We start from the raw sequence: 14,785 nt of genomic DNA on the forward strand, positions 1-14,785 counted from the left end.
AATCAGAGAGAAGAAGTTGCTCTATACTTCAATACTATCAATGAGTTTTGTTTTCACTGAACAAGAAAGTTGAAAATTTAGACAGCAGCTGTTCTGGAACTTGGATATATCTGGACATCTAATGGCTGAATATGGGAGATTTAATTGCTGAAAAAAAAAAAGGCTGCACACATTGCTGAGCTGTATTTAACTTCCAAAGATAACTTAGAGGCTCAGGAGCAGCTTTTTAAAAAAGGGATGGGGTGTAGAAGCTGTTATGCTAACAGTAAATTTGTATTGGTCATATTTGCTGTGGAATATTTTTATCTGAATAAAACAAAAGAAGAGGGTTAAGCAGCTGAAAATCTGAAATGTGTGTGTTTCTCCACTGAGTCGTCTTGCTTAATGCAGGCTTGATTCTGAAGGTACACTGTTCACCCAGCCTCAGCTCTTTTGGGTCCCACTGTAGGCAGAAGCTGTGCGCATTAATAAAATGAACTTTGACACTTTCTGCTTGAGGATGATTGTTAGCGCCGGAGCAAAAACAACCACCACTGGAGCCTCATTATCCTGCTTTCTGCTACGTGCTTTGAATGGCCGAACAAGTCAAACTGTCTTACACTGGGAAGTGCTGAACTCCGAGTTTGTGGGGCTTTTAGAGCTCTGAAGAGCAGGACCTTCAGTTCACTGCTGTTTTCTGGGGTGATGGATGGAGCTCATCGGTATTCAGGGTCTCCCGCTCCGTCATGGACTCTGTGGGCACTTTGTCATTTGGAAAAAAAACAGTAAAGAAGTAGATAATGTACGACAGTGAGCTGTGGTCTCCCTCTCTGTTTCTTCAGTGCCAAGTATTAGTGTGCCTGTCATGTCAGAGGTGATTAATTGTGCTTGACAGTGCCAAGGCCTCCACACTCCAGAGATTTTTCTTTAAATCTTTTGAGACTTTTTACAGCTGTCAGAATCACAGTTTATTCACTCCGAATGATAAAAGTGACACTGCGGGTGGGTGAATAGGCTGCAGGAGAGACCTCTTTTCTCCTAAATCATCCTCCGGTTGCAGGAGCCGTTAAACTTTTATTCGAAGGAATATATATTATTAAGATGAAAAGTAAGGGGCTGCACGGTGGTGTGGTGGTTAGCACCGTCGCCTCACAGCAAGAAGGTTCCAGGTTCAACACCCAGCTGGGGCCTTTCTGTGTGGAGTTTGCGTGGGTTCTCTCCGGGTACTCCGGCTTCCTCCCACTGTCCAAAAAATCATGCATGTCAGGTTGATTGGCATCTCTAAATTGTCCTTAGGAGTGAGTGTGAGCGTGCATGGTTGTTTGTCTCGTATGTCTCTATGTGGCCCTGCAATGGACTGGCGGCCTGTCCAGGGTGTACCCCGCCTCTCACCCATTGACTGCTGGGATAGGCTCCAGCCCGCCCGCGACCCGATCGACGGATTCAGCGGTATAGATAATGGATGGAAGATGAAAAGTATTGCCCCATCCCCCATGTGTCAACACTTTGGAGTCCTGTTTTTGTCAGTGGAGTTCTGCAGTTCCTTTTATTATTGACACCTCAGGTAAAAAAAGAATGCAACCATATGTATTAAAAGGTGTTATTTTGCACCACAGTATTTTCTTTTCCTATATTACATTTAAAGAGGGAGAATCCTGGCTCATCTTTTCCACAATGGACTCCTGCACTTGCTCTGAAGGGATCATGTTTTGAAGCAGAACAGCTTTTGTTGTCTCGAATGCGATTCTAAACAGGTTGTCTAATGTCATAAAAATGAGTTCTTCATTTCTCAGATCCCTCTAACCATATACTGCCAGATGCCTTGGATGTAAATGTCAGAGGGAAAAATGTTATTTTGTGAGTCTACCTTTGATGTAACGCTGAGGCTGACACCAACGGAGGAGGCGTGCTTGTGTTTGAGGAGGGTGCAGCATCTTAGTATTCAGAAAGGCTCTCGATGCAACACAGCCAGGGTCAGTCTTGAGGTTCACTAGCTTCAGAGGCCGGCAGGTATTCAACGCTTACTTCCATTTTCCTGTGAGCTGTCTGTGTTTGTGTTCCGCTGGTCGCACCGTGAGGGACGTCGGCTCTTAAATGCCAAAGCTCCGCCGAGGAAAACTGTCTGGGTGTTTTTAACTCCGCCGCCCTCTCTCTGAGTGTTACCTCAGCGAGCCTTTGCTCCCACCACGCATCAGCTCCTCGGGGATTACAGCACTCACATTTCACCTCTTCAGACCATTACAATTTACCTGCTTCTCACACCGAGAACTCCCTGACCACCCACGGTAAGAGTGTCTCACATGGCGCGGCCCGCAGGGATAAAAATGATCAACAGAAGCTTCAGGGGAGTTTTCTGATAACTGTGGAATTAAACATGCGTGAGCCTTTGGACCACAGTGTTTTGAGCAATGTAATTTTTTTTGTGACTTTGGATACAAAGTGCAGTATACAGCTGTGGTTGAGAATTTATAAACTGTTTAGAATCTATTATTTCTGAATGTTTATGACCCAAATCATCAGATTAGATCAGAATATGTGAATCCATTTAAACAAATGATCTTATCCTCTTAAGATCCCTTTGTTAACATGACAAGCCACATAAATGTTTGGTTGACAATGTGTGTCCAAAATAAAACTTGGTAGACTTTACATCCTAGAATTATTACAGCAGAACGTATCAACACATCTCTGCATGAAGTGAATCTCATGAAGGTGAATATCCTGACCTTAATCCATCAGAAATGTAATGAAGGGACTTTAACTGAGCAGTTTGTGTGGAGAAGCCCATTACTATACCAGAGCTGAAGCTGCTTTCTCCACAGGTTTTCATTCTTTTGCCATTTAAAGTGCCTAATAATTGATGTTCTTCAATGAAGGAATGATCAAGTACATCAAGTACCATCAATAAGCCAGAGCCATATGACTGATGGGGAATGGATGTCATTCAATGCAGTCGATATTTGGAAGAGAAGATGTTGAATTAAAGAAAACAAACTAATCTTTTCTTGTTTTGGGGGTCACTACTAGACTGAAAAAACGGAAGAAAACACAGCATGCGAGACCAACTACCCTTTGGTTAGCTTTGACAGAAAACTGACGGAAACTTGTCTGACTACCTAATTCCACAGAGGAAGCTAACGGGACAGGTGGATTCTTGAGTCCAATTCCAAATAAAGTTGTGTCGCTGTGTGAAAATGAAATTTATACATATTTTGCATTCATGGAGCACCAAATGTTGCAGTTGGTAAAAGGCCTGCACTGCCAGCTGGCCAGTCAAGCACCTGGACTCTTCTTCTATGAAGCCATGCAGTTGGAATAGATGCAGTATGTGTTTTTATTTCCCCTAAAAAGAAATAATCTGGATGGGACCATATGTTGTTCTAAAACCTGTATATTTCAGTCTTAATGGTGCCTTTCCAGGTGTGCAAGTTGCCAGCTAATGTACATCCATACCATGAGAGATGCAAGCTTTTGAGTGCTGAGAACAGGCCGGATGCTCCCATTACTCGTTTGTCTAGAGGAAGCAGCACCAATGATTTCCAAAAAGAATTACGATTTTTAATTCTTCTGACTACAGGACAGTTTTCGACTTTGCTTCAGTCCATTTTAAATGAGCTTTGGCCCAGAGAAGGCAGCTGTGTTTCTGGATCGTATTCACGCATGGATTCTTCTTTGCCTGAAAGAGCTTTAACCTGCATTTGTGGATGGCACAGTTAAATGTGTTCACAGACAACTTTTTCTGAAAACAATCTGACCGACCCCATACAGGAATTATGCCTGTTTTTAATGCAGTGTGAGAGTCCAAAGATAATGGGATTCTAATTTTTGGCTGTGTCCAGATGCTCTGAATCCTTTGATGATATATTTGAACCCTTAGGAGACTGCGTTGCACGTTTTTATTTTTTATTTTTACGTAGTTTTCTTTGTGTAAAAACATCTGTAGCATTTGCGCTGGGTTTTAAGATTTACCGAGTTTCTTCTCTGACATTTATATTACCAACTCCGAAGGGTTAAATCATCGACAGTACGTTAAAGTCTGATCAATTTTACATTGAGGAACAATGCTCTGACATAGCTCCACAATCTATAGACACGTTTATTTTGCATATGGCTGAATCTCTGCCCATGTTTTCTTCTCAGAGATTCTGCCTCGGCGAGGCGCTCCTTTTATCCCCAATTACATTACTGGCCTCTTGCCAATTGACCTGATTAGTTGCAACATTTTCCTCCAGCTATTTCTTTTTAGTACCACTTGCTTATCCAGCCTTTTGTTGTCCCCTTCCCAATTATTTTAAGATGAGTTGCAAATCTTTGCTTGGTTCTTTTTAGATTTTGCACCGTGTCCCATTTTTTTCTTGACATGGAAATTTGCCACCAATCTTTCCACCACCTTTTTAAGCTTCTTTTGAACTTCTTTCAGTTGCACAGGAGATTAAAATGAATATAGATATAATAGAATGAAAATTAAATAAAAAAAAGACATGTCATTAGTTCATTTCAAACCTAAAAGAGGATTTTAAAGACATTTCACCGATGATGCTTAAGGAAACTATCATTTTAAATCAAAGTTTGATATTTCTTGAACCCTAACCAAGCCATTTTGTGTCCAAACTTAACTAATCTCATATGTTTTGTACACAGCAGGTGTTTCAGGCCCTTTTTTTTCACACATGTGTGGTGGAACAGATACTGTGTGCTTGTATTTTCATCAATACAGCTGTCAGGTTGCTTAACCGGCATACATATTGTGGGATTTTCACACATTATGTGATTACAGGGAATGATTTTTGGCATGTAGTTGTGTGTTTAAACACAGAGGGACAACACTGCTGACGCATTCTGCACCAATCATTATCCTTTCAAACGTTGTAGACAAAAATCGTATGTTGTTGATTTTTCCGAGCCTGTTGCACTGGAGATGGTATTACAGTATGTATCACTAAAAAGAGAGCCTATTTCTGGATGCACATAGCAGGTTGTCAAAGACAGAAAAAAAGCCACGCTTTGCTTGAAGCTCCAAACACAGGCATAAAAAGCTCAGGGATAAAATTTAAGCCGTCGTACAACAAAGGTAACCAAAGCAAACGCAGAATGTGTCGAAGCATGGTGTGAAAATCGCAGGGAGAAATACGTGGGAAATACAAACAAGGTAGACAGACAGACCGACAAAGAACTGAGGGGGATAACGGGTGGATGCACAAGGGAAGGATGACGAGGAGCAGTTAGAATGAATCAGGGAAGAAGCTGCATGTGAAGATGACATGCGAAAAAATTCAATGGTTTTGTTTGTCCGACTGAAAGAAGACTTAAAATAAATGTCAATCTGACTAAAACTGTATTCAATTTCTTAAAGCTGGACTAAGACACCCAGATAATGTGGATGGGAGCTGAATTGCATATATATGTTCCATTGGACCCAGAACTAGGCAAGGCAAGTTTATTTGTACAGCACAATTCAACTACAAGGCGATTCAAAGTGCTTTACAGATACATTAAAACAGTAGAAATAAAAAGCATGATTTGAATTTTAAACAAAAAAGAAAGAAATAAAAACAATGGATAAAATCAGTAGTTAAAATGTGATTAAGTTTTGAAACTCAAATGCAGCTGAAAATAGGTGTGTCTTAAATACACTGAGTGTTTCAGCTGATCTGAGGCTTTCTGGGAGTTTGTTCCAGACATGTGGAGCATAGAAGCTGAATGCAGCTCCTCCATGTCTGGTTCTGACTCTGGGAACTGATAGAAGACCGGATCCAGATGACCTGAGGGGTCTGGAAGGTTCATACTGGGTCAGGAGGTCACTGATGTATTTTGGTCCTAGACCATTCAGAGCTTTATAGACCAGCACCAGAACTTTAAAGTCTATAACTAACAGAAGAAGCCGGTGAAAACAGAATTTCTTAAACGGAGTCTTTCATTTTTATAATGAACAGAGATACAAGCCTGTCCAGTTCACCGGTCAGCATGGCACCAGTTTGCCACCAGATAAATTGTCATTTGTTTTGGTCAGTAATGTAATTTGTTTATAGAATATAAACCCAGCAGAGCTCTTAGATCCAAGGACTCAGGTCAGCTGGTCCAGTCCAGAGTCCAGACTAAACATGGAGAAGCAGCATTTAGCTGTTATGCTGCAAACAAGTGGAACAAACTGCCAGAGGAGATTAAACTTTCACCAAATGTAGACATTTTTAAATCCAGGTTAAAAACATTTCTTTTCTCATGTGTCTATGCATGAAATCTGCACGATATCTTTTAACTTATCTAGACTGTTGCTTGTTTTTAAATTCATTTAAATTGCTCTCAACTGTGACAGGAATAATAAATAAAAGAACAAAATCGTAACGTCCAACTCAACAACCAGCAGGTTAATGATGGTTTTGTATTCTCAAATTTTACAAAATGTAACTAACAAGAATCATTAGTAAAGAGACGTAATCTGTATCATTTACTAGTTTTAGTACCGTGGCATTTCACTTTCACATGTTAAGATATCAACAGGCAGGTGAAGCGGTTTGTTGTTGAGCGCTGATGTTGACCGAGTAAATGAAGCTAAAGCCTCGTTAGAGTTGTGGATCTGGACCATTCTGCAGAGTGAATCATCGTAATTGGCTCTTGTCTCAGTGGTGGAAAACAACATCCATTAACAGATAGGCATTAGATGGAGGCGGCGGTAGTTTGACTTTAAAACTGCACATCTATGGAGCCGAAGTTCATAAATCTGCATGTATGAATGTGGAATGCAATTAAAGTGAGAAAATCTCACAATATCTCAAATCACTCTTTTTTTTACTGCGTGTCTTTTTTATTGTTTTAATATATCTTCTCTTCGTGTGCGAAGTTGCTGGGGCTTAGTTAACAAGTTTTTTTTTTTAATAAAAGCAAATGCATGAAGATTTGTTCCTACAAGATAAGAAAATTTAATATGAATGACAGAACAATTATGGAAAAGAAAAGAATATATAATACATGGGATATTTTCTGCACAGTAATATGTTTTAATTGCCACCAATTGTGAATTATATTATTATAAACTGCGAACAGTGTGTTCCCCTGACAACAATGATTCATCTCCTTCAGTCAGAGTTCCTCAGAACGCTGTTAAATCTCCACCCATGATTACGACATTGGTTATTTATTTATTCATTTCTCTGATGTGGTGCAATTATAGCAGAAAGACCTTTGTCCTGAAAGTGAATATTAAACCTGCTCCTCAAATATTTTACCCCATTCTGCCTCTCATGTTGTAATGTTCAATAAGGAATTAAAGGTAGGGTAGGAGATCCTGGATTTTGAGTCCAGCGAAGCTGCATTTTGAAAATACACCGGTAAAAAGTCCCAACCCTTTTCTTCACTTTCCCCCTGAAGCCACGCCTCTAGAGTACATGAACGCGCACGAGCACGAAGGTGCACGAGCGCTGTTCTGACAGCAAGCATCGATCGTTGCCGTATTTAGTATTTAGTTTATGCTAACTATACGTTTAATAATGCTAGGTGCTAGCCAAGCTGGCTCTAGTTTAGCTTCCTGCCAAGCATCGTTCACGGAGCAGGGTACGCGCACAGGGGGAAGGAGGGGGAGGGGGAGGGAGGAGCAGATTGCAGTTTGATAGACGGCATCAGTATCCAATCATTGTGAACGGTCCGTTCAGTATGATTGGATACTGTTTTTCCTAGATTGTACGTTCTAGAGGCCACTAAAACTTTTCATATTTGTGTCAAAACTTTTAATTAATTGGTTGCAATGAGGGTGTGAAGAGTATTTCAAGCAATATGTAAAAAAATGTTCCAGAAAAAGATCCCCTACCCTGCCTTTAAATGCTGCTTTCACGCTGTACTCTTAGTGGTTTTCTGATGGTATCAAACACATCTTATTCCCGCTGTATAAGCTCTAAAGTGCAACGCTGAGGCTCTTTGATCCAGAAAAGGTGCTAATTTAGCGATAGAAGGCAGCTCCTCTCCAGCTGATTTTTATCAATTCAACTGATTACTGGAGAATAATCCATTTCCAGCTGTGTCAGATTCTGTGATATCCCTCGTGTGGTTTATGCTGTTGATCTCTGCTCCGTGAAACAGTCAGTTTTTTATCTCTGCAGAGGAGTTTTGACACATCATAAGATTTTGCTTCACTGAGAGACTGAACTGTAATGTCAAAAGCCTTTAGGCTGACATTGATATCAATTACCTATTCCACTTGCACTTAACAGAATTTCTTGAAGCTAAATGAATAAAAATTCATGCTGAAGTCAGTTTTTTTTACGTCTATAAGACCTACGATCTTTCACTTAGTCATGCAAAAATAAGAAATTTGCCTCAGATTTTGAAATACATCCATCTAAGCAAGGGCCTTGAGAAATGAACAAGAAGATTTGTTTTCTGTGGCAACAAAAGAGGAACTACGAGGGGAGAAATGTTGGAGTTGCTCTGATAAAATTGACCCAACAATAGCTTTATAAAACCTCTAATTGTCCTCGTGTTGAATTGGTATAATAACCAGGCCTTCATGGGTCCAAAGATTCAGGTAAATATCCCAAAATTATTAAGGTCTGGAAAGGAACTGCCCACCAAAAAGTACTTTTTTCCATCTATTTTACACATACTGGAACACTCTACTCTCATGATTATATGTACGATCAGATCACAGGTTTGTTAGAGTCTATAGGGTACTAAACAATTTATTAAAAAGATCCAAAAACCACTTGTAATAGAATGAGAGCAGACTTAAAGGATAAGACCGGTTTTTTGACATTGGGCCCTTGATTTCACATTATAACATGATGTTCTACTCACCCCTGCTTGTTGTTGAACATTTGGAGCTGTTCCGAAGATATTCGCGAGGCGTCTGGCTGCTCTCTTGAGATATTCGGCCATGAAACGGTTTCCTATGGGCAAGCTTATACAGGCACAAACTATGCTGTTTATAATTTATTAATTACTCTACACTAGCACTGATAACGTGGAGGTGCGTCGCTTACTTAAAAAAATCCGGGTTACTAATTTTGAATTTTAGCCGAATGAATAAATAGGCAGCAGGTCTGTGGGCTGTCTGTGGCAGTAGCACGACGATGACGTCAGTAACACCCACTTTACGACAAAAAAATCAAAATTACAATAACCCGGATTTTTTTAAGTAAGCGACGCACCTCCACGTTATCAGTGCTAGTGTACAGTAATTAATAAATTATAAACAGCATAGTTTGTGCCTGTATAAGCTTGCCCATAGGAAACCGTTTCATGGCCGAATATCTCAAGAGAGCAGCCAGACGCCTCGCGAATATCTTCGGAACAGCTCCAAATGTTCAACAACAAGCAGGGGTGAGTAGAACATCATGTTATAATGTGAAATCAAGGGCCCAATGTCAAAAAACCGATCTTATCCTTTAACTGACCCTAACCGAGCATGGTGCAAACTGTGGGTCGGACCTTTCGTGTGCCCAGGTTTAGGGGAATATGTGAAGATCTAAATTCATGTGAAGCTATAACAGAATCTGTATTTTTTGTTTGACAGAAGTGTGTGACAGCCCGCTGGTGTCCAACCTGCTGCCATCGTCCTTCAGGAGCTCCTCTAAGCTGTCCAGCAGCCATGCCCCGGGCTTCGCCAAACTCAACAGGAGAGACGGTGAGGAAGAGTTCTTGCATGCGTCTGTCCCTCAAGTATGTGTCGATGCTCAGCCAATGCTGTAGAAAACAGCATCATAGCTAAAGCTTGTTTGCATGCCTATCTGCAGATGGGCTAAACAATCCATCAAGTTATAGGTAATGACATATTAACTACACGACTAATAAACCTTAAAACAAACAAACAGCAACAAAACATTTTCCCAGAGTTGGGCCTGTCATGCTGCAGGAGCACCTCTGCTTCTGCTCTGCTGAGTTAGGGGGAGAGAAAAGCAGCAGCACAGTGCGCTACTTGCACATTTCCAGTGTTGCTCTTGTAGTTTCTTACTCAGAAGGAGTTTTTCTGTAGCCTGGGTGCCAGCCGAACTTAGCCCCGCCCATAAAACTTTTGGTCGGGAAGTTCGGTCTGGCTCTGCTCAGTTGGGAAATCATTATGCCCGACATGGAATCAGTCGACCCAATCAGATTGCCAGGGCGGGCTTTATACGATGATGGACAGATGATCAACAGGGACATTATCGACTACGTCACTAAAGAGCGCTTGGTTTGAATTCTGATTGGTTGTAGGTCTATCCAATTGAGCGAAGAGGCATTTTTTCTCCTGGTTCGGTTGAAACACGCCCCATACTCAAAACTATTGAGCGGTAGGCTATAAGACTCACATTCTGACTAGAATCGTGAGTATGACGTAGTCAGGCTAGTTTTTCTGCTCCATCTAACAGAAAAAGAAGGATATCTGTCACCTGTAACTTTCTCTTTTAAATGATCTTAGCATGTAAACACGGACCAAACGACAGCACTGCTGTTCTGTTAATGATGTGGATGGTCATTTTAATCAGACGGCACTGCAGTTACAAACTTTAGGGTTCAATCAGAGCAGCAGCCTCACGATTTCAGGCTTAATCTGTGAAAATGAAAGTTACTTTATTGGGAATTTGTTTGTGTCAAGAGCACAAAAAATGAATAAATATAAAGATCTCACACAATCAGCCCTTTTGACATAATCCAACAACAGTTAGCGAATTAGCCTGCTGGCTTTTGCTCATTAGCTTCTCTGGGGAGAAGCGTAGTGAGGAGGAGCAGGTTATGACTGCTTCCCATCTGCTCTATCTGAACAGTTCTGTTGCTGTTCAAAAGCCACCAATAGACAAATAAATATGCAGAGAGAGATGTTTTAAAAATTCATTCCATCCTCTTTCCTGTGCACGCAGCAAATGTCTGTGTTTGAGAGGTAACACCCTGTGTTGCTCGATGGGTGAACAAGTGCTGTGTGGATCCATTGTTTCTTTGTCTTTATTATTTAAATAAGAGGCTCAGAAGAGAAATATACCTGTGAATGGTGTTTGTTCCACCAGGTGGGAGTCTGTGCTGGAAACTGATGTGAGGCTTTGAAAAAATGAAGATTGTGGCTGCTTTATCTTGACATCAAAGCCAAGAATCAGCTGTGAGGCTGAGGCAGGTTTAATCTGGAGCTGACTGATTTTATCCACCAGGGAAAGCAAAGGAAGCTGAGCATGAAGAAGTTCGTGGCAGTCAGTCGCTCAAATGTGAACAAACATGCAGTGAAAAGCTATTTAGATGCTTGATACCTTTTTGCCTGACGTCTTCCGGCAAACTAACAGTAGTATTTTTGTTTGTCGCATTACGAAAATCGTTGACAAATGATAAATGATGGCTGATTTCCATCGTTTTGTTTTGGTTTCAGGATCCTTGTATTGTGCGTGCTGGTTCTCTGTCACGGCTTACTGGGATACTTAAGTAGAACAAAAACATTTTCAACATTTACTTCTTGTGTTTCTGTTGTAGAAAAGGTTTAAATATCATCTCTGGAAAACAAGCATTTTCTTTTGTACCTCTTGTTAGCATTGAATTGATGCCACTGACTTGCTGTGGGAATATGGCAATATTGACCAATTCAACTGATAATATCTTATAACTGAACACCAGGATGGCCGAGTGGTTAAGGCGTTGGACTTAAGATCCAATGGGTAAATACCCACGTGGGTTCGAACCCCACTCCTGGTAGACTAAATGATCTTTATCTTATCAATCATATATGCCAACTGATGTTGAACACACTTATAAGTTGCTTTGGATAAAAGCGTCTGCAAAATGACTGTAATGTAATTTACAATTTTTATTATTACCCCTGTTTTCTAGCCCCTTCTGTCTTCTCTAAAAACAGTTATTTGCCTCTTTCATAATATAGGAGCAATTATGCTCAATATTTTAGTCAATATTTCAGCATTATCAATGGATCAAATGATCCCCTGTAATATGAAAGCTGTTTCTTATAGCAGCAAAGTGTCAGATGATTGCTACCCAGTTAGCACATCTCTTAATCGCTGTAAAACATTCAGCTTGTTGTTTTCGTTTTACAGCCTGGGACTTGTTATTGCTGTGAAAGGATCTTTGATAGAACAAACTAGGAGGAGGCCCATAGGTCCAAAAGGCCAAATGGTATTTAAGTCAATCTCCTTAAAAGAGCATTATCCCTTGTTTAAAGCATCATTAGAGAATCTGGCAATTCTCTGCTCTTTTGCTTCCCCTTAAGTTGTGGAATGTCAGGAAAACTAGCCTCCATCTGAGCCCTGCTCATGCACAGCTGTACATTTGGGTCAATATTTGTTGTTTCGAAGCTGCCAAAAAAAGAAACCACCTCCAGAAGCCCCCAAATATATCAAGAGATAAGTATGGATAATGTTGCAGGACTTCATAATGTATATTAGTTAATCTTGTTCTATATATCTGATATGCATTTGTTTAAGTATTTAAATGTGGTGTATACGTGAAATCAATGCATGTGCAATGTAATGTGCATTGTATATACTATAGGGTCGTGTATTGCAAGATAGCAGAAAACATTTTGAAACTCTGAAAACTTCCAAGATTTTTTACATAAAATTTGTTAAAATCTTTACATGAGAAGAACTTGTGACTAAGTGAGGCTTCATCTGTGAGGCAGATGCGATAATCAAAGGGGTTAATACTTACATTTCAGTCTCTGATATACAACAACATGGATGAACATGCTGCTTTTGTAATATTGTGTGCTTCCCATTAGTCATGATTAGGGCTGGGCAACGATTAAAATGTTTAATCTAATTAATCACATGATTTCCCTGATTAATCACGATTAATCGCATTTGTACGCAAAATCCAAAAATGAATCCAAAAGTAGTGTATAGCTTTTAGCATTTAGTTTTATTTTAAATGTGCTGCCATATGAATGAAAGTGCCATAACATTTGTTGTGCAAACACACTTTTAACATCAGCATCTTTCTGTAGTTTTTATGTAGAAGCCTCGCTCCCAGCAGGGAGTGGAACTACTAGACTGGAACTACTACGCTGAGAAGACAATTCAACTTGGCAGTGTTTACAGATGACTTTGGTTCTGTCGACTCCGCCGTCTGGAAAAACTTTAAAATGAAAATGGCCGAGTAAAAGTTCCGTACCCTTCTCCATGTTTGGTGGATCCGCCGATTACTTTCTTTTCCGGTTCCGCAGCAGACAGTAACAGACTTTTACAAAATAAAAGCCTGTGAGCAACAGACTTTAACAACAATAAAATGAAAAATAAAACCTGCGTCAAAGTGATACAATGTAACTTCTCAAAAATAGTGAGGAGTCAGAAGGTGCAAGCTATGTCGACCGAGAAGGTAAGAGTAATCAAATGTACCTGGGAGCGTGAGAGGGGTCTATTTGTTTTTGCGGTAGGTGTGCCAGAAAGCAAGTCGAAGTACTTCCGCTCTAGCCTGATTAACATAGACTTTCAAATCTCTTCGAGATTCTGGTCTGACCAAGACCATAACGAATACGATTCGAAATGGCCTGGTCAACCCGCCTCCCTCGGGTTGCTACTGGTTGTGGCCAGAAAAGGCTGTGCCTAAGCTTAAGCCAATCACACCACTCTTTCCTCTGACGTATGATTTAGCTACCAGCGGGGCTAACTGGTAGATTAAACTCTTACCAAAGCCAGTAGGGAGCAAGGCGAAAACGTCTTTCCTGTCAAGAAATGATTCAAGGGCTGTTCTTTGCTCGATTTTTAACGAGAATCTCCCGTCGAACACTTTCATTACAGCATCTACAGCAGTGTCAAAAGCTTGACGCTGCTCCATGTTGATATTGAATGAAGCGCTTCCGTGTACAATCCATGGGTTGAGTGGCAGTTCAACCACGTCACTACCTTGAACACGCCTCTACCCTGGGCCTTTGGCGCTGCTCAAAGTTGATTGCTTCCCGACAAAGTGGGTGGAGTTCCCATTTTTTCGGGAACTCGAATCCACCTGAATGAGCAGTTTGCCTGAGTAAGTGTAGCAGAGCCGAAGGTGTTGCGTCACTGCGAGGGCGGAGCCTGGGTACTTCCGCTCAGCTCCCGGGCCGGTCCAGCAAAGTTACATAGCGCAGTTTTTCCAACTCAGACCCCCGAAGGGCATAGGAGACAGGCCAATCGTAATATTAAAACTCATTCTAGCCGCACAAAAGGTAGAAATGTTACATAGTATTGCTTTAATGCGCGATAAAATATTTGTCGGCGTTAAATAATTAACGCGTTAACGCGATAATAACGAGTTAACATGATACTCTTTCCTGTGGCCATAAAGTAAACTGATGTCAATCATTTTTTACTTAAAAAAATCAATCGTTTTCATATCAAAACTGTAACACGCCTTTCATTTTTATTATAACTGTACATCATATCAACTACCATTTATTATGGTATTTGGATTAGATTTCAGTTAGGTGTGTAGTGAATGATCGCCGCACCACTTATAGCTTCACTTTAGGATGACCTGTCATTTCCCTCACAGCTTATTTAACATCTACCTCTTGTTGCTGGCATGTCAGGTGAGAGTCACATTTCCTTCCCAGCTGTATTGATGGCGCTAAACCCACATGATCCCATCTGTTTGCAGAGGAAATCAATGAATAAATGAAAGCCTCCATCTCATTTCCCAGCGCTACTGCTGCTAATAGTCTGCTTCAGTTAGTTCTCAGAGGAGCAGCTTTGCTTTCGCTTAATTTACTTCCGAAATTAACAGATGATCAAAGCCCTGGAATACCTCCCACAAAATGCGTATATGCGTTATTAAAAGCTGGCTTTAGAATCCAAGAACTTTGTTTAATAATGATGCTATTCATTTGTACATGTACATGCACGTATGCTCCATGTTTCCAGCATTTTCTAGAACG

The 14,785-nt window shown here is 40.6% G+C and overlaps 1 protein-coding gene and 1 non-coding gene across 3 annotated transcripts in view; both read left to right on the top strand.

Annotated features, from left to right (window-relative positions):
• Positions 1-14,785, top strand: part of LOC142398674 (contactin-associated protein-like 4) — a 113,932-nt gene that overhangs the window by 24,141 nt on the left and 75,006 nt on the right. For both annotated transcript variants that reach the window (XM_075482773.1, XM_075482774.1), the window contains exon 2: positions 9,482-9,592. In XM_075482773.1, coding sequence (XP_075338888.1) covers positions 9,482-9,592 — 111 coding nt within the window. The remainder of the gene's footprint in view (positions 1-9,481; positions 9,593-14,785) is intronic.
• Positions 11,534-11,616, top strand: trnal-uaa (transfer RNA leucine (anticodon UAA)). The gene has a single exon. It is a non-coding gene; the product is annotated as a tRNA-Leu (tRNA).

This window comes from Odontesthes bonariensis, chromosome 14 (assembly GCF_027942865.1).
Source record: "Odontesthes bonariensis isolate fOdoBon6 chromosome 14, fOdoBon6.hap1, whole genome shotgun sequence".
In the NCBI taxonomy this organism is placed as follows: Eukaryota; Metazoa; Chordata; class Actinopteri; order Atheriniformes; family Atherinopsidae; genus Odontesthes; species Odontesthes bonariensis.